The 25,367-nt window shown below is 43.7% G+C and overlaps 2 protein-coding genes across 3 annotated transcripts in view; both read left to right on the top strand.

Moving 5' to 3' along the window:
- Nucleotides 1–312, top strand: part of LOC102378694 (patatin-like phospholipase domain-containing protein 2) — a 60,050-nt gene extending 59,738 nt beyond the window's left edge. Inside the window, exon 8 of the mRNA XM_025204101.1 lies at nt 136–312. Coding sequence (XP_025059886.1) covers nt 136–208 — 73 coding nt within the window. The 3' untranslated portion in view covers nt 209–312. The remainder of the gene's footprint in view (nt 1–135) is intronic.
- Nucleotides 313–4,643: 4,331 nt separating this feature from the next.
- Nucleotides 4,644–25,367, top strand: part of SAMM50 (SAMM50 sorting and assembly machinery component) — a 34,747-nt gene continuing 14,023 nt past the window's right edge. Inside the window, exons 1-9 of one of the 2 annotated variants that reach the window (XM_025204097.1) lie at nt 4,644–4,813; nt 7,085–7,195; nt 8,375–8,476; nt 9,465–9,552; nt 12,614–12,720; nt 16,505–16,635; nt 22,057–22,144; nt 22,994–23,122; nt 24,493–24,564. In XM_025204097.1, the coding sequence (XP_025059882.1) occupies nt 4,793–4,813; nt 7,085–7,195; nt 8,375–8,476; nt 9,465–9,552; nt 12,614–12,720; nt 16,505–16,635; nt 22,057–22,144; nt 22,994–23,122; nt 24,493–24,564 (849 nt within the window). In that variant the 5' untranslated portion in view covers nt 4,644–4,792. The remainder of the gene's footprint in view (nt 4,814–7,084; nt 7,196–8,374; nt 8,477–9,464; nt 9,553–12,613; nt 12,721–16,504; nt 16,636–22,056; nt 22,145–22,993; nt 23,123–24,492; nt 24,565–25,367) is intronic. The other variant, XM_006023582.3, reaches the window with a different exon arrangement.

Below are 25,367 nucleotides of genomic sequence, written 5' to 3'. Positions count from 1 at the left end.
CTGATGGGGAGACCTATGCGACTTCCATCCTCCCCACCCTTACCACCTTCTCAGATTAACATCCATTTAGCTGATGATCTTGTATTACAATATTGTCAAGCATTAATGAAATGTGTTAAGGCCTTTCGTTTACAGGTCCAAGAAGCTTTACCCAGAAAGCCTGAAGAAGCCTGCCATTCCTTACAGCCAGGAAATTGGTTTCATGTAAAAATCCACCAAAGAAAATCAGCTTTAGAATCTCGCTGGAAAGGTCTGTTCCAAGTTCTTCTCACCACTAACACTGCAGTAAAGTATCAGGGACTATCTACTTGGATCCGCGCGTCGCACTGCAAAAAGACTGTTCCTCCTGACGAAACCAAGGATTAAAGATTAAGACTCCAAGAAAAGAGCCCATTAATAACCAAACATGGAGTCCCTTCTATTGACTGTTTGTATTGGACTTTTAAACCTGGCCTATGGGAATGTGTTTTTGTCTTTAATTAACCAAATTAGGATAGACTTAAATGTCTCTCGTTGTTGGATATGTAGTCATGTCCCTATCCATTCTACCGGAGGGATACCCATGATACCAGTAGCCTTGAATGCGACCCAAATGTCAGCTCCTTATTATTCATCCTTTCATGGGAACGAAACTTGGCAAGATATAAATTGTAACCAAGCTAACTATGTACGACTAGCGTATACCACCTCTGGAAAGTTTTGTTGGTCCTGTAATAGATCTCGTGTTGCAGTAGGAATCAGTAAGTGTGAAGTAGAATTTAAGGTAGATGGTGCTTGGCTCTCTAATGGTTCCTGGATACCCAGTTATTCTCCCATTTTGGCTGGATATTTAGGTTATTATTCAGCATGGATGTTAAAACCAGTTTGTAACCTTGCGGTTACCGCACTAGCTGGTCACTATTTTGTACGTGAAAATAAGACCTATAAAAATCTTCCTTCCGGTTGGGGAGGAACATGCTATGTCTCTGCAGCATATCCTGCCTTTACTATTAGATCTCACTTACCTAAAGGAAGAATTCGCAATGTTCGCGAAATCACAGAAAATCAAAGGTTTTGGGGTATAATGTTCCCCAACTATGGCGCAGGCTTAGCTATGTCCGAAATAAAGAAAGTTGCATCATCCCTAGAGAAAATAGCTAATGCTACTGCCATTGGTTTTCATGAAATAAGTAAAGAAATGAAAGAAATGAGACAAATGACTCTACAAAACAGACTCGCCTTAGATTATATATTAGCTAGCAAAGGAGGTGTGTGTGCTTGAATAAAATCAGAATGCTGCGTTTATATACCAGATGCTTCTAGTGCTATTGAGAACCAGGCCAAAATTATTGAGAAAGAAGCTGCTAAACTACACCAAACTGATCAATGGAGTCTTTGGGACTGGTTTGGCAGACTTGGGACCAAATTATTTTATATTGCAATCATGGTCCTCGGGTTTATTCTCTTTCTACAAGTACTGCTTTTGCTGCTACGCAATTGTAACCTTAGTGCATCCCACAGAAGATGCAACAGATATGTCTAACGTGATGCTGGGTTAATTGAGATTAGTCTCACAGTTGTTCCGAAGGGAGCACTGGGAGATTACCTAAGAACAAGTTTCACTGTGCCTCGAAGGATGCATAAGTCAAACTGTTCTCCCATTAGCTCACTTGCAGTCTGTTGCCCAACACATGGTTACAAAAAAATTTCACCAGTTGTACTATAAGTACAAAAGGGGGGAATGTGGAAGAAGAAAACCCTAGGCCTTCATTTCTGCTGACTTCTTGAGTTAGTGCACTATTTGCTAATGATTGCTTTTTCCCTGCCTATTTTGCAATCTGCTCTTTCTCCTGCCCTTTTTCCCTTGTTGAGCTGAGTAGACCTATGCGGTCAGTAGGTCAAACCACAGTCTATGCTCTCTTGCAACTTTCTTGTCCAAACCATTTTTTCTTTGACTTGTTATATCTTGTGTCATGTGACCTGAACTGAAACGTATAGAAGGCTTGCTTCAATTGTCTGTTGCGGTGGGGCACGCGGGACTGATAAGAGGAAGTTCTGTCTGTCCGGTGCTCTCCCCAGTAGCTACTTGTAAATAAAGGTCTCTGACAACTTCGTGATCAAACAATAGAATGAAGCCTGTTTCTTCCACACTGTGTGTGTGTTAAGGTGCACCCTCACTCAAAGCAGGGTAGTTCAAACAATGCTGCCTTCTTTGCAGTTTTTCCACTCCTCCCCCAGAGCACTGGGATTGGAAGAGACCTCAGGGAAGGATGACAGTCCTGGCCAGCTACACGGTCAATAATGAGAGCCCTCCTTCTGCCTCCCTCTCCTTACTTTCTGTTCCTGTTTCCCTGCAGGCAAGCCCAGCTTGAGCTTTGAAACTCGAAACGTTTCGAAATTTTCAAAACGTTTTGACTTACCTCATTTCATTCCGAGGCTGTTTTGCAGCTCTTTGTTTCATTTCGATTTCGCTGTTTCAAGCTTGAAATGAGTCAAAACAGCGTCGAAATGAAACTGACGGAGAAATTTTGCACAGCCCTAGTAAGTATTTCGCCTTAGAGCAGGACTCTTGGTGAATCCTAAGTGGACAGAGGTACCTTACCATGTGCAGCACTGCTTCTGATATCTAAGCTCCAGAGAGGGACAGGAGTTCAGGCATCCCACTCTGTTTTCTCTTACCTAACCTTTAGTGACCCTCTGCTTAGTGTCCTGGCTGGTTTGGTTTCTGTTCTGAGGCAACTAACTTTCTTCACAGAGTGTGTGTGTGTGTGTGTGTGTGTGTGTGTGTGTGTGTGTGTGTGTGTGTGTGTGTGTGTGTGTGTGTGTGTGTGTGTGTGTGCGCCTAGATATCTGCCGAAATAGAAAAGTTGTCAAACAAATACAAGCAGTGCCAAAAGCAAAGTGGAGCTGAGACTATTTTAGAGTTCTGTTTCTGAGAAATTAGGTTTCTCACATCTTAGTTGCGCAAAATTCTACTGATTGCAGTTTGCATTTGGAATAAAGGTCTGCTAACAAAACAGAGGTCCTGAACCATATAAAAAACGTGTGCAGGGTCTGTTTTTAATGAAAGTTTGTCATTGACTGGACTCTGTATGGGCTGATCCCAAAATTGACATAACAATTTGCCTCCCTTAAATTAATATATCAAACTGAGAGAAGAGACCAAAGTGTATGTGTGATTATATTTCATTGGCTTTATATACCTTGTAATAATACATAACAGAATGGCAAGAGGATTGCAAATATGACCTCTATGCCATAACTCAAAGTTTCTTGTTTCAGTCCTTTGCTTCTCTTTGTCCTCCATTCTGATTTCTTTTCTTTCCCTTTCCTTTCTGTTTTTTTGAGTTTTTCCATCTGGTTTCTTTCCTACACCAAATCCCAGCTCCTAATCTAGCATCCAACATTTTTTTCATTTGATTCATTCAGATGAGGAGCAGTTAAAGAGTTAATTCTTTTTACCATCCAGTCAGATTAATAGGAGTTGGGAATTGACACTTTGGAGTCATTGCTTCAGGCTTCTGCATCAACTGTACTGTGTTCATGTTGGGAAGGGTATTGCTATACCAGCCCTGTAACTTTTTGTGACACTCAAGATAAACAATAAACATGGGACAGGCCACTTATGCGAGTTGTGTTTCCCTCTGTTTTGTCACATAATACTGATTTGCTAATAAGCTATGTACTGGGGAGTAATTTCCCCCTTTTATGTTTAACAGTTTTTTTACCACCTATCCACACATTTCCTTATCTTAAAAGGAACCTTTGAACTTATCTTCCAAATGTGCTTGTGCTAGTAACAACCATAGGTATTGTCCAAGTCTTTAACAGTGATGTGAACTTGTGCTCAAATGTTCTTTCAGCATTCTCACAGCCGCTAGCTACAGCAAGCTAGGCCACTGTATAGAACTGATCTGGCTTAAATGCATCTCAAAAGCACTACTGTACCTTCCACACGTGGACCTAAAAATGAGGCTACTGGCTAATGGGTTAGGAGAGTTTGAAGTAGAGAAGTGAAACCCTGTCTCATAATTTGATGAGTGGGATGCTGTGGCATTGCTGGGAGTAGGGGTGGGCTGCACTCAGCCGAGACTGGATCTGAACACTGTTTAAACCAGTGGTTTTCAATCCTGTTTAACTCGCAGCACCCCTGAACAGGCTTGTGGCAGCCCTTTCAAAATGCCTGCTCTTTGTTTTCGCTCTTTTTCTTCACCTCTGAAAAAATATTGGAGTTTTTCGGTTGCAAAGAACATGGGAAGCCCACAGCTACAGCCTAAAAGCTCCAGCTTTCTCTTGGGTATAGGTTGTAGCTGTGTTGGTTAGAGATAAGCAGAGAAGGGTCTTTGGGTAAAGCTAATATATTTCATCTGATATCTGGCTTTCTCTTGGGACTCTTGCTAGCTGACCTTGCCCAGGAGCCTTGTGGCACCCCTGACAGGATCCCTTGGCATCCCAAGGTGCTACAGGCCTCCTCCTCGCTGAAAAACCCAGGTTTAAACCATTCCTGACAACAACCCTCAAACCCGCGCTGCCCTTGGCTAACCTGGGCCCAGACCCGGGTGTCCCAGGGACCCGCCCCCGCAGGAGTATCCCGTGAGACCGCGAGGCAGGGCCTGGCCGAGGAAGGTTGGGGGTGGGGTTTCCCCTACACGCTACTTCCGGAAGCCGGGGTCTTCCGCCTCGACCTTCCGGCCAGCAGGCCAATGGGCGCAGACGCCGCGCTGTCTGTCATGGTCGCCTTCGCGTCGCGATCCAGGCGCTGAGGGAGGCACCGTGGCCTCCACCCGTCTGCTCGCCGGGCACTGCAGCAGCCATGGGCACGGTGCAGGCGCGGGTAGGGCGCTCCTTCCCCTCCGCCTTTAGCCGCGCGCGCTTGGAGGCACCGGGCGGGGGCCGCGTCCGCTCCGCGACCTCCGTACAGCAGCCGGGCCTGCCCACTCCCCCTCCTCCGCGGGGAGCGCTTGCTGCCGGCCCGACCTTCCCCCACCTGGGCCGCCGGGATCGGGGGGGAGGGGCGGTCGGTAACGGTCGTAACGGGAGAAAGCCCTTGCCCCCCGGCAGGCATAGGAGCGCGGGGAGGGGTCTCCCGGCCGGGCCGCGTCACGCGGGGGGTGCGGCTTGAGCCTGTCGGGCGTGGCCGGCTGTCCGGCTAGCAAGGCCGCCATCGAAAACCGGGCGTCTCCAGTAAGGGGCCGGGCCTCCTATGGCCCTGGCGATAGGGAACAAACGCTGCCTTTGTTTTCTGAGGGCAGAGCCCGCATCTTCGGAGGCGCCTTGAGCTGGAGAGGCTCTGGCCCTGGTGTCGTGTGGAGAGCCGCGGGGCTGGTGGGCAAAGTTCAGCCCCGGGCTTACCAGCAGCCCCTGCCCACGTGGATGCGGCTGGTTTCCATGGAGACCCCAAGAGGGGCGGGGCGGGGCTGGGGTTTCTTTAGAAACCCCAGGAGTGCCAGGGCCGACAGGTGGGGCTGGGGTTTCTGTGGAGACCGGCTGAAGAGTGCTGGCAGGGCGCGTGGTGCTGCTCTGGGGCTGGGGCCAGAATTTCACAGGAGTGATGGGGATGTGCAGGCAGTGCATTGTGGCTCTGCCATGGCTCCAGACTACACTGTCACTGCTGCAGAATCTCAGCCCCTGCTCCCTGCCCAGCTACATGCCCTGCCAGCACTGTTTGGGTGGTCTCCATGGAAACCCTGACCCTATCACAGTCCTGCTTCTCTTGGGGTCTCCATGGATACTGTGGACAGGGGCTGCTGGGAAATGGATTTTAGCCACTGGCTGGATCCACCATTTTGCCCACCCATGCCTTTTTGCCTTTGGAGGTGGCTGGGGTTGGAAGACTGGTTCTGTGGCCCTGTAGCCCAAAGGCACATCTCAGCGACAGGGCAGGACAGCAGACCAACAAGGGTGAAGAAAGTGCTTCCCTGCCCACACATTGTCTTGGGCACTGCAAGCTGTTGCATCATTGGAAGCAAGAATGTACTGAGTGCGGGATTGGTCCTTTGTTATGGCCACCATGAGCATACCCTTATTATAACTCACAAGGGCAAAACCTTGGGGTGAAAAAGTAAAGCTTGTGTGCAAAGGTTTCACCAAGTTCTAACAATCAGTGATTTGATTTAAATCTTAATATAGAATCAGGTTATCCCACAGCTGGTTTTCATGCTTTTCTTTGAAAGAGCCAATACCAGTTGTTGTGGGGGAAAAGATCCCAGGTTAACTCCATCCGGAGAATGGTAACTCTTAACTTTCCAGAAGTTTAACCTGCTTGGAGTGCTGTGACGTCAGCTGTTCTGGTGACAACCCTATGTGTTGCCCAGGTCTTCACTAGTACCACGAACTTGTGCTGTCACGTAACGTTTTTTTCAGCATTCTCTATACAGCAAACAAGGCCACATTGTGATGGAACTGATCTGTCTTAAATCCATATCTGAAAAGTGCTACTGAATGGCAGTGTTGCATTTTTAACAGTTACTTGGAGGAAAGCTGGTGAGAGTAAAGACGCTCATATTCACAAATCAAAAAAGATGTAATGTATAAAGCAAAGTGGCCTGCTGAAAGCCTCTTTTCATTTGGGTAGTGAGGTATTTGGCACCTAACCCCCTAAAAACCTGGTCTGAAATTTTGTACATTGCCTGAAGTGCTGAAAGCCTCTCTTAAAGATAAGCTTACCTGCTAAAAAGAGGTTCTTTACAACTGATTCATACAGTCTTTTTGGAGGGCTTGTGAGTAAACAGAAAAGCTATGTGCTGAAATTTTACCCAGGGAAAGATCTCTTTTTCTGCAAAACTCTATATATGTGAAGAACTGCATCTGTTTTTTGGCAAGCATAACACATGCATGGTGTCTTAATGAGGAAAATACTCATCTTGGAAATTATTTATTGTATAATAAAACTCTGTTAGTAAGCATGCATGATTAAAAAAAAAAAGCAGCATATTCAATTCTCAGTGTTTTATCTCTCCTATTACGGTTTCATGATTCATTGTGGTGGGGAGGATGTCCAGATTTAGAAAAATATTCTCATTTGCTATAGAAGAAACAGCTCTTTGGTACAAGTTATTTAAGTTATAAAATAGAAAACACATTTTTATTTTTCTGTGTTGTTTAGAGTTTGGACCCTCTTCCAATGAGTGGACCTGATTTAGGTGCTTTAGGAGAAGAAGCTGATCTAATTGAAGTTGAACCTGAAACCAGACAGGAAATTCTTGAAAACAAGGATGTGAGTATTTAGGCAAAGGTTCTGAATGTATTTATTTATTTATTTTGTATGGAATGTCATAAATCAGTGTTTTATTTGGGATGTAAAAGAAGTAAATTAAATCCTATACTTGGTGTTCCCTTTGTGTTTTGCACAAGAGAAATATTGTTAAAATACATTTAAAACTATAAGATCATGTTAGAATGTCCATTTTTAAGAACTCTTCTTCCATTGGCTTGGTTCATGGTAAACCCTATTAGAAGTTTGATAACATTTCTTTCCTTAATAAAAACAATGTTTAGTCCATTGCATGGGCCCACCATTATTATTGAAGATCTGCCAGTAAAAGTTAGGTGGCTGCTATTCTTTATTTTATAGAATTGGGGGAGGGAATATTTAAGCATCTGTGGTCTTTTGGACAGAAAGCCCGAAGTTATACATACACAAAAAAAGCTGGAGAAATAAAGAGGATGTAATCTATATAGTCCATTAGCAGACAGTAAACTATGTGCTCTGCTGTCTAGGAAAAAATGGCTAAAATCATCTAAGATCTCAGCATTAAAGACCATGCAATGTATTTTAGTCTACAGTATTTAAGTTGTGAGAGACTATTTGATAGTTACCCAAGTACTTCATTCATTTTTTTACTCTGTATTTAAACTTTTTGCTTAGTGTAAAAGAATTACACCAAGTATTATACTGTTGGTCTTGTTAATTTAAAATCAGTATATGATTTCAGCTAATGAAATATTTCCCTCTTTCGTGTTGTTGTGACAAGGTATTAAGCAGAGTTCACAGATTCAATCTGGCAATCCACACCATGAATGCTTTTGCTATGGTCTTGAACTTATGACTTTTGGGTTGTTAACTGTGTGCCTTAGTGCCCGTGCTACTGTAGCCCACAGCTAATGACTGATTTGTCTATAAAGATTTTGACTACATTTCTGAAAATTATGGGAGCTATCAAGAACTATAATTAGTTCTTTATTTGGAGTTAACTACTACTTTTTTTCCATGCACTTCCTGTTGAAGTGCACATACTCTAGGGTTGCTGGTTATTATATGTTAGTGGTAATTCGTTCACAAATCTGGTAGTCTTGTAACTTTATTCAGATAGCAGTGTTATTTCTGTCTCAGAGCTTTTAATTTCCTCTCAAGCAGATATTTAACATTTTGTTAATAGTCATCTGTTATGTTTAGGTGGTGGTTCAACATGTACACTTCGATGGACTTGGAAGAACCAAAGACGATATTATCATGTATGAAATCAGTGATGTTTTCAGGGCTAAAAACCTGATTGATGTAAGTATGGCATGTTTATAAAACACTACATTGTCTTGGAAAATGGCCATGCATTAGATACCTATTAGAGAAGTAAATCTACAGTCTGAAAGTAGATTTTAAAATGGTTGGGAAATATTATCAGTTTAGCATGCAACATTTTTGTTATTGATAATTATCAAGGAGGAAAAGGACTTTTAAATCCCAGGTTCAGCACGATAGAAAAGCTATTTATTTTCTCATTAACTAGGTTCAAGATTAATGACCAGTGGCAAACTTAGAACACTATGATGCTTTTTTTAGAGTCACTGTCAAGAGTGAAATCATGCTTTATGTAGTTGATTATCTCAATTTGGTGGCTTAAAAAAAGATAAGCTATGATAGTTTTTATTCTGGATGGCAGCCTTAGCAGTGTGGATCAGTCTAATACCATTCAGAAGGGTGTAACGGTATTCTGGAACAATATTGGTGTGGTGATTTGGAGAACTCTTACTGCTGCTGTCCATACTGCTCTTAGAGCTTTTCAACACTGGGAACTTGATTGCCCTAATGATACTGCTGTAGTTTAGCTGGTCAGTTTACCCATACAGACAGCCATTGTTTTCTGTAGACTGGAGGCTGAAGTATTTTATGTAGAACATTTTGTTAAGCCTTCACTTCAGCATTTAACGTATGACTTTATCTACAGTTTCAAAAACAAAGTTGTAGTATATAGTTGTTTTATGATCCTGCCATGTGTCGTATGTGGGTTTTTACCTTTTAAAAGCATGATTTGAAGAAATTGGATACAAAAGGATGTTTTATAAAGGTTATGAAGCAAGCAGACGTTTGAAGTGAATTCTCACTGTGTTTAATTTATCCTGCACTTGGCATCCTGAAGTGGTTTCAGGAGGTACATACATGTCCTTCAAAGTCTGTGAATGATGCATGGATCTCCTTACATATTCAGCCATTATACTAGCTATTTTCTATTGAGATTCAAGGCTGAATTCCTTATCTTGTTCTCTAGGTAATGAGAAAATCACATGAAGCTCGTGAAAAGTTGCTTCGACTGGGAATTTTTAGACAGGTGGAAGTTCTGATTGATACTTGTCAAGGTAAATATTGCAGTACTGTGAGTTATGACTTATCATTTATATTTCCTTTTATATAGAGAGAGCGAGGGAGAGAGGAAACAAGCTTCTGTCAGTGTTTATAATACAAATATCCTCATCCATAGTTATAGAAACTGGGGCAAGGCTGAAGAAACACTTGCTCAGTATTGTATTGGAAATATTTGGTAGAGCCAATAAAACTCGCATCCTTTGAGCTTCTCTTCATAACTTTAACTCTCAAACCATACACTGTTCCTGTAACACCTTATATTAGGAACAATATAACTTTTTCATTCACAGTACATTTTTGTGGTAAAACCATAGTACTGGATTATTTGGTAAATGGACTGTATCAAAATATATTTCTGCCTTGTAACAGAGCTAAAGTTGCATAGAAAACCTCAATTTTGGCATTCCTTAGCTTGGGTTCAGAAGCTTTACAACCTTATTAATGTATTCTCTGTATAGCCATGTGTATGTGGAGCTGTATGTATTACAGGTGTTGGCTACAAATGTCTAACTCCGGGTCCTTAAAATTCTGGTTTATTAGGTGGATTGAAACACTGTAATGAAGTTAAATCATAAACCTTGGGGCTGGTCCCCACACACATGCTCACACACACAGTAGCAAGCTACAAGAGTCGGGTATACCTATCCTACAAACGCTGAAGTCTGCCGCCGATGGCCAGTTGAGGCTTCTTTCAGCGTGGTGTTATCCTTCAGAAGCGGGTCGCCAGCTGGTCCTTCTGGCTGGACAGGTCGGGTGCTGGTCAAGTTGGAGATCAAGAGGGCGCCACTGAGGGTCACTTTTCACTGCTTTTTTATCTGTCCTTGGCAGACTTTGGTGAGTTTTCAGGTTTGCCCAATCCAGGGGTTGTTGACCCTCGTGGGACTTCCCCCCTCGGTGGCTACTGGATGGCATCTGTCAGCCCCAGGGGTCATCCGCATGTACATGCAGGTTTGGGAGTCCGTTGATGAATTTAGAATAGGGCTCTTGGAGCAGTCGATCTGGAGATATTGCGCCCCAAAGTTGGTCCCTGGCATTGATTAACTCAGGCCAGGGCTTCTAGCCCTTGATCAGTGATGTTTAGAGATGTCCCGGTTGCTACATTGTCTCCTATTGATTTCTTCTGTTGGTTGATCTGCGGTTTCCCTAGGTGTTAATTGTTGTCTGCTACTGTGTTACACATTCAATCACTGATTCACTGCTCTTTCAGGGGCCCGCCTGCTACAGGGAAGCGGCAGTTTGACTCCTGCCCTTGTTAACATTGTTACAATGTATAACTTACTTATGAAACTAAACACATTTTGAAAGTTGAAAGGCGAGGAGTATAAAATATAAGCTACAAAAGTAATGCCATGGCACACAAATAGATAAAAAATACCAAAATGCAAGGGGAGATACAAAATGCACACATCCAAATTTTAAAACAATTCCTTATCTTAAAGTGAAAGAAAAAGGAAGGAAGAAAAGGTAGAAGAAGAGAAACATATCCAAAGAGGGGAGAGCAAATGCAGGCAAGAGGAAAAGGGGGCTTTCTGCTACACAGGTAGGGCTGGTAACATAGCCTACCTTTTAAGTTGCCTGATACTTTCCACTGTAAGACCATATTTAGGGTTGTTTATAACTTTGTTAGACTTCAACCATTCAAACTGAAATATTTTGTACTTCATGCCTACCTTAGTCTGAATACACAGAAGCATGTGGGCCTATAACAAGTCGACATTTTTAGGCAGACATTTTTTAGGCAGACATTTTTAGACATTTCCAGGAGAGAAATAACAGACTGGTTAGATGTGGGTCATCTGTTCTCCCAATCAACATTCTGTGTAATCCTGAAGCAATTAATTTTGTAATCGTATAATGAAATTGTGCTGCCTTTCCTAGTTGCAAACTCCATGCGTCAACATTCAGACATAATGAAAACAGAGCAGTGAAACTTGTGTTATACTGTTTCTAATAGTGATTCACTTTCTGTTGCTGTTACTTATTCCAGTATCTTTCAGATGTAGAAAAAAAATCATTAGGTGCATTGAATTTAAAAATATGTTGTATATAGTTAGTGATTTGGTAAAGTTCAATATAATATATATTATATATTGGATTTCTTAACTGTTGTTCATTTAATTTTTTAACTGTTACATGCTAGCAGAGCGGATCTTGAGCCAACATTATCAAAAAAAGCCTATTTAATTAGGGAAGTAGTCTGTCACTGAAAATGAGAGGCCTGCAATGCTACTGATTACTCCATAGAAGTGTGACATCGTAACTGCTTCGAGCAGGGGTTGGCAGTGTTTTCTAGTCGGGGCAGGGGCTGGAATGACTTAGTTTGAATCAAAGGAACATTGGGATATGGCTGCTATTGCCCTTGCTCAGCCATGGTGTGGTTTGGCAAGAGCACTCCTGCAGGAGCCCTTGCTGTTTGAATATGGTATAGCATGGGCAGAGCTTCTCCCTCTGCTGGAACCCTAGGCAGTTGACTGAGGTGGAATACAAAAAGAGCCTCCCCATTGTCAAATGTTGCCTACGGCATGGTTCTGCCTCCCCTAGGTTGCCAATCCCTGACTTAAAGGAAAGAGGGGTGCCCTCTATCTACCATTACAGTAGAATAGCTCAGTTAGAACAGGACTGGACCACAGATTTTTTTATTTTTTTTTAATGGATTGTACCATGCTTTCTGAAAGACATCTGGAATGCTATATTGGGATTATTGTTCCACTGACTATTTCACATATACCTTATACTAAAAGTAAAACCTATGCCTATTAAAACCCTGCAGCACTTTTATTGAGTAGGTATCAAATGCCATGTTATGTTAGTTATTACTTAAAGGGTCAGTGTTATAAAAACCAAACTTTTTTGCTTGAATCAGATGTTAACAAAGACTACTTTTCTGAGGCCAGCGTTCTGTATCGTGCAGTCTCCTTTGAGTATTTAATTCAACTAGTTTCACATTCCAAAGGAATATTTCAATTAACTTAAAGTGTCTTTTATCCAGCTATAAAGCAATATTGTGCAAACAGAAGACTCTTGAAGAAATAATAAATGTTTGTATTTATTTAGGAGATGATGCCCTTCCAAATGGTTTAGATGTAACATTTGAAGTAACAGAATTGAGAAGACTAACTGGAAGCTATAACACTATGGTCGGCAATAATGAAGGCAGCATGGTATGACTGGTTTTAAAATGTTGCAATTTTTTTTTAATGTCAGGCAACTTACATTAATTTGTCAAACCTGAGGGTTTATGGGTTGTGTAAATGAAAACTTCATCTTAACCAAATTATTTCTCCAGTATAGCTTTGCTAAGAAGTTTTAGCCCTTACCTACATGAGTAAATCTGTGTGATGCATCCCCTCTGTGCCTGTTAGCTCCCAAAATGGAAGTGATGTGGCATGACACATGGGCCAGTAAACTGCCTGTTGGCAGAACATACTGACATACGTGCAGCTCTCCATGCTAATGTTACTATTTTGCTTCAAGTTTGGAAGCTGGCTGGTATGGCATATCTCAGCACAGCATTGCCTCACACTGCTTATGCACAGTGTCCCTACAGTTTTCATTCTGGACCTGCACTGAGAGCATTCAGCAGTCTTTACACAATGGAATATTTTTTTGTTCTGCCCAAATAGGTCGCATTCACTTTCAGATTTGTATCTTATGCCTATATCTAGATCTGGTCCAATACACAGGTTCTCATTTAGCCAAATGGTCAAATAAGTACACTTGAGGAGTTGTGTTTTGAATTGGAGATTAATGGACTATTTCTTGTATTTTATAAATTAATTAAAATATATGTTGAATACAATTAGCTTGCTTTATGTACTTAAAGTTTGAACAACTTGTTCTCTGCCACCAATTTAAAATGGACTTTTTTTGAAGGAATATTAGGTTATTTTACTTCCAAATTATGTTTCTTTTCTTTTCCTTTTTCCTTTTTTATTTTGAAGATCAATACCAGTTGTTACATGATGAGAAGTATAGAACTTTCCAGATCCTAATATGGTAAAACATATTTGCATTGAATTCATATTTTATAGCCAATTACAATGGAAGGAACAGGCTAACTTTAATTTCAGTCCTGTCTGAAAATTGTTAATTAATTGATATTACAATTAATACCAAAGAGTTTCAAAGTTGAATGAGAGTGGAGGAAAAATAAATTCTTCACCTCTGATGTATTTTAAAACACCCTCTACAGCAGTGTTTCCCAAACTCTGACAGACTGCGCCACTAATTTAAAATGATACAACCTTGCATACCACCAGCACATTTTTCACTTGAACCTTAAGTACCACCAGCAAATTTTTGTCATATAAAGTAATTTTAATAAATCTGTTAATGTGTACCACTGCCAGGTTGTCTGCATACCACTCGTGGTACCTGTACCACAGATTGGGAACCACTGCCCTACAGAAAGTTTCTCTGTTTTTCCTATACAGTAGCTCCTCCTTCTGTTTGTTTTTATTACAATGCAGTAGAGGAAAAAAATATAGAATCATAGAAAATTAGGGTTGGAAGGGACCTCAGCAGGTCATCTAGTCCAGTCTCCTGCTCAAAGCAGGACCATCCCCAATGAGATCATTCCAGCCAGGGCTTTCTGTCTGGGGCTTAAAACCCTCCAAAGATGGAGATTTCATCACCTCTCTAGGTAACCCCTTCCAGTGCTTTACCACTCTCCTAGTGAGAGTTTTTTTCCTAACATCCAACCTAAACTTCCCTTGCTGCACCTTGAGACTGTTGCTCCTTGTTCCTTGAGGACCTGCTGCATGTTTTTTTCCAGGGACTGAGGTGAGGCTGACTCGTCTGTAGTTCCCTGGATCCTCCTTGCTTTTCTTCAAGATAGATTCTATATTTATCTTTTTCCAATCATCTGGGACCTCTATCCATTGCCATGAGTTTTCAAAAATAATGGCCAGTGGCTCTGCAATCACATCAATCAACTCCCTCAGCACCCTTGGATGCATTGTATCTGGCCCTATGGACTTGTACACATCCAGCTTTTCTAAATAGTCTCTAATGTGTTCTTTCACCACTGAGGGCTGCTCACCTCTTCCCCAAACTGTGCTGCCCAGTGAGATAGTCTGGGAGCTGACCTTGCCTGTGAAGATTGAGGTAAAAAAGTACAGTAATTGAGTACTTCAGCCTTTCCCTCATCATCTGCCACTAGGTTGCCTCCCCCATTCAGTAAATGACCTGCATTTCCCCCAGTCTTCCTCATGTTGATGCCATACTTGTAGAAACCCTTCTTGTTGCCCTTCATGTCCCTCACTAGCTGCAACTCCAATTGTGCTTTGGCCTTCCTGATTTCATCCCTGCATGACCTAGTCATCGGTCCGATCTTCCACTTCTTGTAAGCTTCCTTTTTGTGTTTAAGTTCACTGAAGTGTTCTCTGCTAAGCCAAGCTGGTCATCTGCCATATTTGTTATTCTTCCTACACAATCTTAATATGAAAATATCTTAAACCATATGAAAATATGACTTGTAAAAGCATGATGTTTGTCTCCAGCAGACTGAAATCGCTTAAATACGAACAATTAACAAAAATTCAAGAAGTTTGTCCCCTTAAATTCATTTGAAATATGTAGAAATTGTGAATAAATAAATAGCCTGTTATATCAGTGTGGTAACATGAAGGAACTGCCTAATAGTCTTAATTGCAAAAAGAAAACTTTATATTGTATCTCTGATCTCTGCACTTTCCCAAGGGCTTTTAGACCAAGACCGCTTAAATTGGATAGGATATGCTAGTCTTATTTTATACCTTTTGGAACCTTTTCATGTTTCCTTAAAAGGACATCCTTTAAGAACACCCCAGAGAAACAGCAGTTGCAGCTTTCAGTAGAAGACAGTTTTTCTACCTTCACAGCTAAATGAGTTATGATGTCATAAAAAAAATGAATTTGGGGTATGAGAAGCCAAGGAAATTTAAGTGAAATGCTTCCAATGCTTAACAATATTATGTTGTCATTGGAGCTGCTTCAGATTTTTTAGTTTACCCACTCCCAAATGTTTTGTGAAATATCTCTTATTCACACTTCCATTAGATTATTGTTATGTTCCTGATCAAATCTTTCTCCTGCCAGACAGATTTCCTGGTGGGCTTCTGGGGAGTTTTGACCTCCAGGCTCTGCAGATCTGGGACTTCTGGGCCAGTAGGATGTCTTTGCCCCCTTGTTCCTGAGTTAATGGTAGTGTTAAATTGACATGACTACCAAATTGCATCAGCAACTGCTAGGGTCCCCGTGAGAATATTTTGTTTTGGAAACACCATTTGTTGATGTTCTTGATGCAGTAACTTGGTTTGCAGAAAATTTTGAAGAATTAGGCTTTGTTTGGAGGCAGAATGAAAACAAATATCAAATTTTCTTATGAACTAAAAATCCTGAGTTTTACCTGGTTTTAACAATCAGCACTTGTTGATGGATAAGAGCAGTAATATTGTGTCTGTTGAGTATATATATTTTTAAGTGATTTTATTATTTTAAATCTTTCATATTACTACATAACCATTTATTAAAGGCCACATAGTTTTTGATCTTTAAATAAAACAGAATTGTTGTCAACTGAGGTTAGAAACACAGTTTTCATTTTTTCAGAACAATTTTTTTAAATTTAATCGTTCAAAATTCCAGTAAAAATATCTTTTTAAACCATGGAAAACTAAAAGTCATGCACTATGGTACTGAGTATCAGAATGCAAAACCAACTATATAAACAAAGATAATACTGAGATCAATAATTTTCATTGTCAGTGCTGACAAAAGTATAAGAACTGTATGAAGAGCATAATTATGGGCAACTAAATTGGCTTTTAAAAACTCCTCCACCTCTAATCCTTTGCAGTAGGAACAGAGGTAAATTTGTCTGCGACATAATCAAGTGTTTTAGTGTCTCTAATTATTTTAGCAAAATCATACAATAGATATCAAACCATTTTCCATTCTTCCTAGGTCCTTGGGCTCAAATTCCCTAATCTCTTTGGACGTGCAGAGAAGGTGACCTTCCAGTTTTCCTATGGAACTAAGGAAACTTCATATGGCCTATCATTCTTCAAACCACAGCCAGGCAACTTCGAAAGAAAGTAGGGAGCACACCATTTTTAAAAATATAATACTGTTGAGACGTATAAAATTAAAGTAAGGTTATATTCTGAAAAGTAACAGAAATATTTAATAAGTTTCCACAATTTATTCTTAATGCTTTATACTGATTTTGTGTGAAAGCACCACAAGTTAAGGAAAAACTGCTTGCTTATGCTATGATATATTGGGCCTAGTCTCTTGATGTTGTTGTTGTTGTTGTTGTTGTTGTTTTGTTTTGTTTTTTTCTCAAGGGTAAAGATGGTTTTCCTTACAGCCAGCCCTGCAAACTTAGCTTGGGACCTGGATGTCACTGAGGTTCTTTCTGGCTAATGGTTAGTCGCCAGGGAAAAAAGATTCTGTAATAGGAATTTAATTATGTAGAGAATCTGCAAGCCAGTTTTTTCTCATATAGTTGTGTTGGCTGTAAATGAATAGGTCTGTATGTAGTGAAAAATTGCTTTTATTACAAGAATAATCAGATGAGATTCAGAAACTGCAAGGGAGCAAGTATGCTGAGTGAAGAAGCTTTTTAATTTCTTGCCTGGTAAGAACTTCACTTTGAGATGTTTAACTGTAAAATTGAACAGTTTTTTTTATTAATCTCATGAAAAATAGAGTTATCATGGCAACCTAGGTATTAAAGTGGTAGCAATATTGCAGTTGTTAAAATGGGTTACAAGTAATTGTAAGCAAAATATGATTTGAGAATCACATTTCATTCAGAATCCCCCGGGGGGGGGGGTTTTCCCCCCACTGTCAGCTCAAGAAAATTAAGTAAATTAGGGCTGTCTAACTGACAGACTGCGTGCAGCCTGGGAAGGCTTCAGTTGTAGTCACTGATCTCTTACCCAACTGTCTGTCCCAACATTGTTCTGGCTGCAGCACCAGCCAGTCCCTGAACTCTCCCTCCTGCCCCTGTGCAGTATGGCAGTGTGGGTGGGGAGTGGGGACACAACAGGATAGGGCAGGGGTGTCCCTGTGCCATGCAGCCTGGGGGCCTATGGCTCATCCTGGTGGCATGTGGGGGGGCATGTGGCCCCCAGCCTCTTAGAAGTTGGACAGCCCTGGAGTAAATTAAATGGTTAATTTGGTTTGCTTTTCTGTATGCAGCAGTGAAATCTGGTCTCCCTTTTCAAGTATCCTGGGGAGTGTAGACAGCGTGATATTTCCCATTTACGCCGACGCAACTGCATTTGTGTTTGCACGATCTGGGATTTCCCACCGCTCTAAAAGGCCATTTAGCACCTAAAACTAACGCTACTCGCAGATGTGCTGTTTTGCATCACTGTAGTTACACTGCCCCAGCTATGGATTTGTTTCGTCCAAACAGCCACTGATTCCAAAGACTTGCAATTAATCACCTGTGCCACCAGGTGGCGCAGTGTTCTGGCCTTTAGCCAGCAGATGCTGCTGTTATTTGCTGCTGTTTATACATTTTTTTTGGTTTCTGCTCATCCTTCCTTCCCCCTTCCCTCCCCCTGCTCCCACAGGGACAGGGCAGGAGAGGCGGGGGTTCCCTCTGAAGGCAGCATAGGGCCAGTGCCTTTGCTCACAGAGGCTGAGTGGGCAGGAGATGCTGCTTGGGTGGGAGGAAGGAGGAGGAAGAGGGGCTGTGGCCAGCAACCCCCTTCCCTGTGCTGTGTCCGGGAGAGTTTTTTAAATGCAAGCCAAATGGTTTCCTGCCCAGGTTTGTTTTAAACATGACTGCCACTAGGTAGGAACTACAGTTCCCAGAATACCTAGCACAGCACATGTCTAATGGGAGCTATTTGAGATTTTGCTTTGATTGGCTGCCAGAGCAGGGGTGCCCTCCTATCAGAAGCATAAGGCAGGGCTGGGGTGGGGTAGGGGCTGGGGGTTGGGAGTGAGGGGCACGGTGGAGCTATGGTGGGGGGGGCAGGGGGCTGCAGATCAAGATTGTGTGTGTGAAATACCTCCAGTGCAATAAGCTTGCATGCTGGTCTCTAGGTGCGTGAACAAAAGCAATGGAGCTCTGCCTAGGTGATAGTTGGCATCTTTGAAATGTAAGAAGCCAGGGCTTTTTTAGTGGATGGTAGCTAGCCTGACTGGGTGGGCAAACCAGCTTTTCTTCTGTTCAGGCATCAGTGACTCACAATCTATTCACAGAATGATTTTGGTTCTGCAAAGGCAATTTTTGTCAATTATTCCATCCAGTGATTTGATACTTTTTTTATCTACACGTGTCTGCAGTAGATCACTTCTGATATTAACAAACTTAAGTCTAATTCATTTCTAAATTCTATTTCAATTTCTTCCTCTACTTTACCCCTTCTGTTCTCTGAGAGAAGTTTCAGAAATAGGACATTAAATATTGCAGTTTTTCTTACCATCTGCTGTTTCATTTTGAGTTGTCTTGATTCAGCTATCTCTCTACCTCTCTGTGGCAGAGCACCTTTGGTGTTTGCTATTTCAAGAGCGTGAATAGGCATCTGACAGGTGCGGCTCTAGCTCTGAGTGGCCATTTTAAGATTCAGACCAGCAGGCCTGGAGGCATCAGTCTGCTGCCTGGCACCAAGGAAACAACATCTCTTGGTGGAGCTGCTGCTCCAGTAGCACTAGGAGGTAAGGGCAGGAGCTTATGAGGATGGCTAGGAGGCTCCTGGTCCTAGGCATGACCTAAAACTGCACCCTGCCATGGACATATAGCCTGGTGGGGCTCCTAGTGGTGTGGGAGCCCCCAGGCAACACCAATCCAGTTTCTCCTCCTTGCCTTTCACTGGGGAGGTGCCGTAACCCCAGCATCCACCTTCGGGTGTGTTATTTATCATCGGTGGCATTAGAGGGCCAGGCACGGCTGTGGCCACCTGAGCCCATGTGGGGGGTGCAAGACCCTGGAGAGTGAGAGTGGTGGGCCAGGCACGCTGGTGAATGACACCTGAGCGTGTGGGGGGGGTGTTTGATCCCCAGGCCCCAGGATGGGGGGTAGAGTATGGGTCTCAGTGGAGGTGCAGAGCAGGGTGCAGAGGGGCACTGGATGGCCTGCACCTGAGTGACAGTTGGGAGGCCCTGGAGAGAGGGGCAAGTGGTGAGGCCCTGTGAACATGAGGGCCTGAGATGAGGCCCCATGAGGAGGGGGCGTGAAGTGGGCCCTAGTGAGCAAGGGGTATGAGGGTAGGTCTTGCGAATATGGGGACTGAGTTAGGTCCAGGTAAGCCTTCAGGCACCTGAGGCCACAGATGGGCCAGTGGACAATTGGGTGGGGCAACTGAGGAAGAGCCCCAAGTAAACAACAGGGTGAGTCAGGAGCCCCTGATTGACAGCAGCTGGGTAAGTGACCCAGCGAGAGACCAGAGGCAGAGCCAGTCCAGTGTTCTGCAAATGACCCAGAACTCGCTTGGATGAGGGCCACGGGAGAGGCCCAAGAGGCTGTGTGCTTGCTGGCCAGGGAGTGCAGGGAAACAAGCCTAAGGACCCTCTGGGTGAGGGCAGGTTGAGTGAGGCCCTGTGGAAAAGGAGGGGTGGTATGAGTGTGGCCTCGTGGGGCGCAGTAAGAGAGACCATGCAAGAGGCGGTGGAGTGAGAGAGGCCTCAATGAGGTAGCTGGTACAAGTGCGGCCTGTACAGGGCAGAATGCGAGAGCCTAACTCTGTCCTGAGCTGGGCCCGGCCTTAGGCTGGAGCAGAGCACAGCTTTTAGGAGCATCTGTGAGGCTTGGGATGCAGTACAGGGATGGTTGGAGCTGCATACTTAGGCCCAGGATAACAGGGCATTTAAAGGGCAGCCTCCCGCCTAATTAAGACCCTATTCATTTAACAGCAAAGTGTAGTAGGCAAGAGAGGTGGGTGGTGTGCCCAGAGGAAGGTGGGAGACTAGCACTGTGGTTGGTCGGTGAGTTCCCACTTCGCCACACTCTCGTAAGCTCTCCTTGGAAATAACTAAGGGTATGTCTGTCTACACTGTACTGACTGCAGTATAGCAAATCCGCACCAAAGCCATCTTTTACCCCATTTTCTGTCTGCTTAATCCCTGCTTGGAGTGTATTCTGTGACTTCATATGCAGAACAGTTTGCAAAAGAGATTGGGAAGGATTGTGTAGTCAACAACACCAAGGTTTGAATGAATTTTTCACATTTGATGCTGCTGTATTTACTCAAATCTTAGTGACCTAATCTGAGAATTTCAAAGCTGCTATGAGATTTGGACATTCACTTTGCACTAATTTTAATAGAGAATCCCGAGTCCAAATGCCTCATATAACTCTGAAACATGAGCAGAATTGACAAAGTTGTTTGAAAGGGAGAGCATCCAGCAATTTAAAAGTTGTAAAATGTCTTTATTGCATTTTGTAGAATGTTTGAGTCGGTGAACTTGTCTGAACAGAAGAAAAACCGGTTTGCCTACCTAGTCAGGCTAGCTACCATCCACTAGAAAGCCCTGGCTTTTCACATTTTAAAGAGGGCAATTATCACCTAGGCAGAGCTCCATTGCTTTTGTTCTCTCACTCAGAGACCAACATGCAAGTTTATTGCACTAGAGATATTTACACACACACACACACAATCTTGATCTGCACCCTCCCCCCACACCATAGTGCCACTCACTCCTGATCCGCATCCCCTAATACGATAGATAGGAATCCTATTACCTGCCTGGAGAATTCTCTTAGGAATCCTAAACCTGCCCGGGCGCAGCACAAGGATGGGGCTGCTGGCCACAGTCCCCCTATCCCTCGGGCAGCATCTCCTGGCCGCTTAGCCTCTGGAGCACAGGCACCGGCCCCTGGGCTGCCCATCAGAGGCAACACCAGCCTCCTGCCCTGTAGCAGCCCCTGCCTCCACCCTGACCAAATGTCAGGGTATTTGGCTCCCCCTGCTGGAATTTGCCTGCAATTACACATGGGACTTAAATTGCTCGAGAGCAGCGTATCATCCAAACACAAGCACCGTGTTGTGCAAACACAAATGCAATGTACCAAAAAAAAGCCACATTAAAATTTTCAGGTGCTCTGCATTAATGCCAGTGTCGTCTACACACACCCTATAAGAATGCAACAGCTTCCTTTCTATTAAAAGCAGAACTTACAAAATGAAAACATTAGTCATTGTTCTCAGTTGCTTAATTTATCAACTGTAAATTGAACCACAGATGTATCCTAATCTAGATTTTTTTTTCTTTGTGATACAAACAGCTGGCTACCAAAGTGTTAATTGAAGGCAGGGGCACAAAACTAACAGTTAAGCTTTTAAATTGTACATTAGACTTCTAATAAATCCATACGAATGCTGAGGCTTATGCAGTGTATTTTGACCAGTTAAACCTGCATTTTGCAGGTACCTGTTACACAAACAGGTGGCCTCCAACAATAGCATGACATAGATTGCTTCCTAAGAAAAAACTTCATAAAATTTTACTTCCTTTAATTTCCACTCTTCAGATCTCCATGTATTGTTATGTTTTAGTTTTTCAGTAAACCTGTATAAAGTAACCGGACAGTTTCCTTGGAGCTCTCTTCGTGAAACTGACAGAGGAGTATCAACAGAATTTAATGTAAGCAGTAGCACATCTGTTGCTCATTTTATTGCAGACATGAATGGCGTGTACCCCCGGCGGCTGGGGGAGCATGGCTGTGCCGGCGGTGGTGGGAGGGCAGCGACAGCAGGAGCCTGGTGGTGGTGAGCGGGGAGCTCCCACAGACACCACCAGGGGCACACACCATGGGTTGGTGACCACCCGCAAGCAGCAGCCAGAGGTGATCAAGGATCACCTTATTCCAGGGGGTGTACTGTCACGCGCAAGGGGTGCATGTGCACCCACGGGCATCTCCTATGCGTTACCCCTGATTGCAGAAACTTGTGGAATAGGAATTCACCTTTAATTCAGTTCAAGGTTTAGGTGCCTAGCTTTCCATTTTATTTTTAGATTTCTAAAATACGCTTTTTTTTTTTTATGTGCTCATGGCAGTGATAGATTTGGCTTAACATGAAAGAGAACGTCAATTCTGAGATGATCTGTGAAAAGATTAAAAAGTACTATTTGGGATCGAATGTCACTTCACCAGTAGCTTAAAAGGAAATATAGGTTTAAGTTTACAAAATATGAAGCCTTTTCAGAGAGGTGGCTAGCTGCCTGAGAGATTGTATCAGCACAACTGGAAATGTTCTTTATTTGGGAGAAGGTTGTTGTGTGAGCCAGTTCATATCTTGGCTTGGGCAGAGTGAGTGTTACTCTGAAGTAAAAAATGAGTTTCCCATCTTAAATTAGTGTAGCAATTTGGAAAGGGTAAGTACCACCCATCTGCCATGTGTAGAAACAAGGCTTCAGAAAATTTTTATCAGTGTGTTGCTGGTATTTTATAACACTGCCTTTTTTTCATGTACTGCTCATATGTCTTTGTAGTTTCCAATATGGAAGACATATCACACGCTCAAGTGGGAAGGTGTCTGGAGAGAGCTTGGATGTCTCGCAAGAACAGCATCTTTTCCTGTTCGAGAAGAAAGTGGACACTCTCTTAAATCTTCTCTCTCTGTAAGGCTTTTTCAGATCCTAAATGGTATATAAACTTTTTGGAATATGACAGTACCTTGTTAATGATGTGCAGTTACCTTGTCAGTGGTGCCAGGAGAGTGTTTTTGGCACCCTTACTGGAGACTAACACAAAAAAATTATTGGATTATTATTTTTTTACTGAGATACTGCCTAGTTTGACTGTATTTAACCAGTCACTGAGAAGGTCACTAGATGAAATACTTATTTTGCTTGACTTTTGAATTTGGAATAGCTTAGAGCAGTGGTGCTTAAATTTTTTCCCTGGTGGGCTAGTTGGGCAGCACCCTGTCCGTCTGTGGGCTGGTTTCTGCCAGTGGTCCTGATCCAGCACTGGGGCCGGCACAGCAAGCACCATCCAGCCACATGGAAGGGGTGAGGGGCAGCCCAACTGTAACCCCGTCCTGTGGAGGAAGGGGAGTGTGGCTTGGCCCCTCAGGGAAAAGCGTGTGTGGCTGGGCCCTGCAGGGGGAAAGGAGGCATGGCCTAGCCTCAACCTAGCCTGGTGGGGGAGGGGAGAAAGAAAGGGGATGCGGCTTGCCTTTCAGCTGGGATAAGAGGGTGTGGCCTGTGGGGGAAGGTGCATGACCTGCCCCCCAAACCAGCCCCTAGGCTTGGGGGGACAGATGTGGCCTGTCCCTGATCCAGATGTGGGGGAGGGGGTGTGGCCCAGCTGCAACTGGGCTTAGGGTTTGGGAGTTTGGTGTGGGGAGCGTGACCATATTAATGGTTTGAGTTTCCCACTGCACTGGAAGCCCTGGGAGCCACTGTGTGGTGGGAGGTGGGGGTTGAGCTGGGACTGTGCTGGGCGCATGGTGGCAGCGGCACTGGGAGGGAGCTATGGTAAAATGGGGTGGCTGCAGCCTCTTCTGTAGCCCCTGTTCTGAGCCCAGCCCCTGGAGAGAAGAGCCCGTTTCCAGTCTGCAGCTTCAGCCCACCCGCTTGCCCCACACAGATCCGGGGGGCACATCCTGCCCCCACCCTCCCCGGGTGCAAGCAGCAGCAGGAGCTGTCCCCCTCAGATGAGCCCTCTGTCGTGCACCCTGCCCCAGCTGGGCAGTGCCTGTCCCCTCCCTCGCTGTGGGGATGGGGAAGAGTTGATCTGCCCCCCTCCCCTTCCACGGCAACAGACTTACCAGCTGGAGGCAGCTCTCCACACTACATTGGAAATTGGATCAGTATCGGCCAATATGCGTCCTTAAAAATTGGATATCTGTATTGGCCCCAAAAATCTCTATTGGTGCACCCCTAGAAAGTGTGGCATAAGATGCAGTGAATTTGCTGGAACGTGGTAGCTGCTATATTTCTGGAGCCTTCTCATGCTAGTTAAATAATTGTTGAATCTTTTTCAGCATGCCATGGTAATCGATTCTCGGAACTCTTCAATCTTGCCAAAACGAGGTGCTCTGCTGAAAATTAATCAGGTAGTGTTTAATTTACCAGTAGCTGCTAACATAGATGCGGTGCATGTGCATGCAGAAGGGGCTTATTTTGTTGCTTCCTGGTACTCATTTCTGACTATGTATTTTTAACACAAGTATCAGTCAGGGTAAACAGTAGGCCTGTGCGAAGTGGCTAGTATTTGGTTCGGATTCGGCCAATTTGGGGGACAGTGATTCAATTTGGTGATTTGAATCACTGGCCCAAATTGATTCAGTTGAATCTAATTCAGAGATTTGGCTGCTGCCGTATCTCCAAATCGAACAGGTCCTATTCTCCTCTCTCCCAGCCTAGTCAATGGCCCCCCCCCCCCGCCCCCACACTTGGGCCCATTTAAAAAAAAAAAAAAAAAAAAAAAAGCCCCACACTCACTGGCTCTTGCCAGGTGGCGGAGTGATCCTCGCTGCCCTGCACTGCGTGGTGGGGCTCGGCCCCGACAGCCGCTGCAGCAGCCAGTGATTGTGGGGCTTTTTTTTTAAAGCGCTGGGATGCTGGGGCAGGTGGGACAGCCTTTGATGAGGCTGGGAGAGCCATCGGGGGGTGCTCAGGTGGGTTCAGGGAGTAGGCAGGGGATGCAGCCTGGTGGGGGTCCCCCCCATGGTCCCTCCCTGTTGGCTACAAATGTCCAACTCGGGATCCTTAAAATTCTAGTTTATTAGGCGGATTGAAACACTGTAATCATAAACCTTGGGGCTGGTACACACACACACACACACACACACACACACACACACACACACACACACACACACACACACACACACACACACACACACACACACACACA

Source organism: Alligator sinensis, unplaced genomic scaffold (genome assembly GCF_000455745.1).
Source record: "Alligator sinensis unplaced genomic scaffold, ASM45574v1 scaffold975_1, whole genome shotgun sequence".
Taxonomy (NCBI): Eukaryota; Metazoa; Chordata; order Crocodylia; family Alligatoridae; genus Alligator; species Alligator sinensis.
Note: the sequence above shows the minus strand (reverse complement) of the source record. Positions and strands in the feature narration are given on the sequence as shown.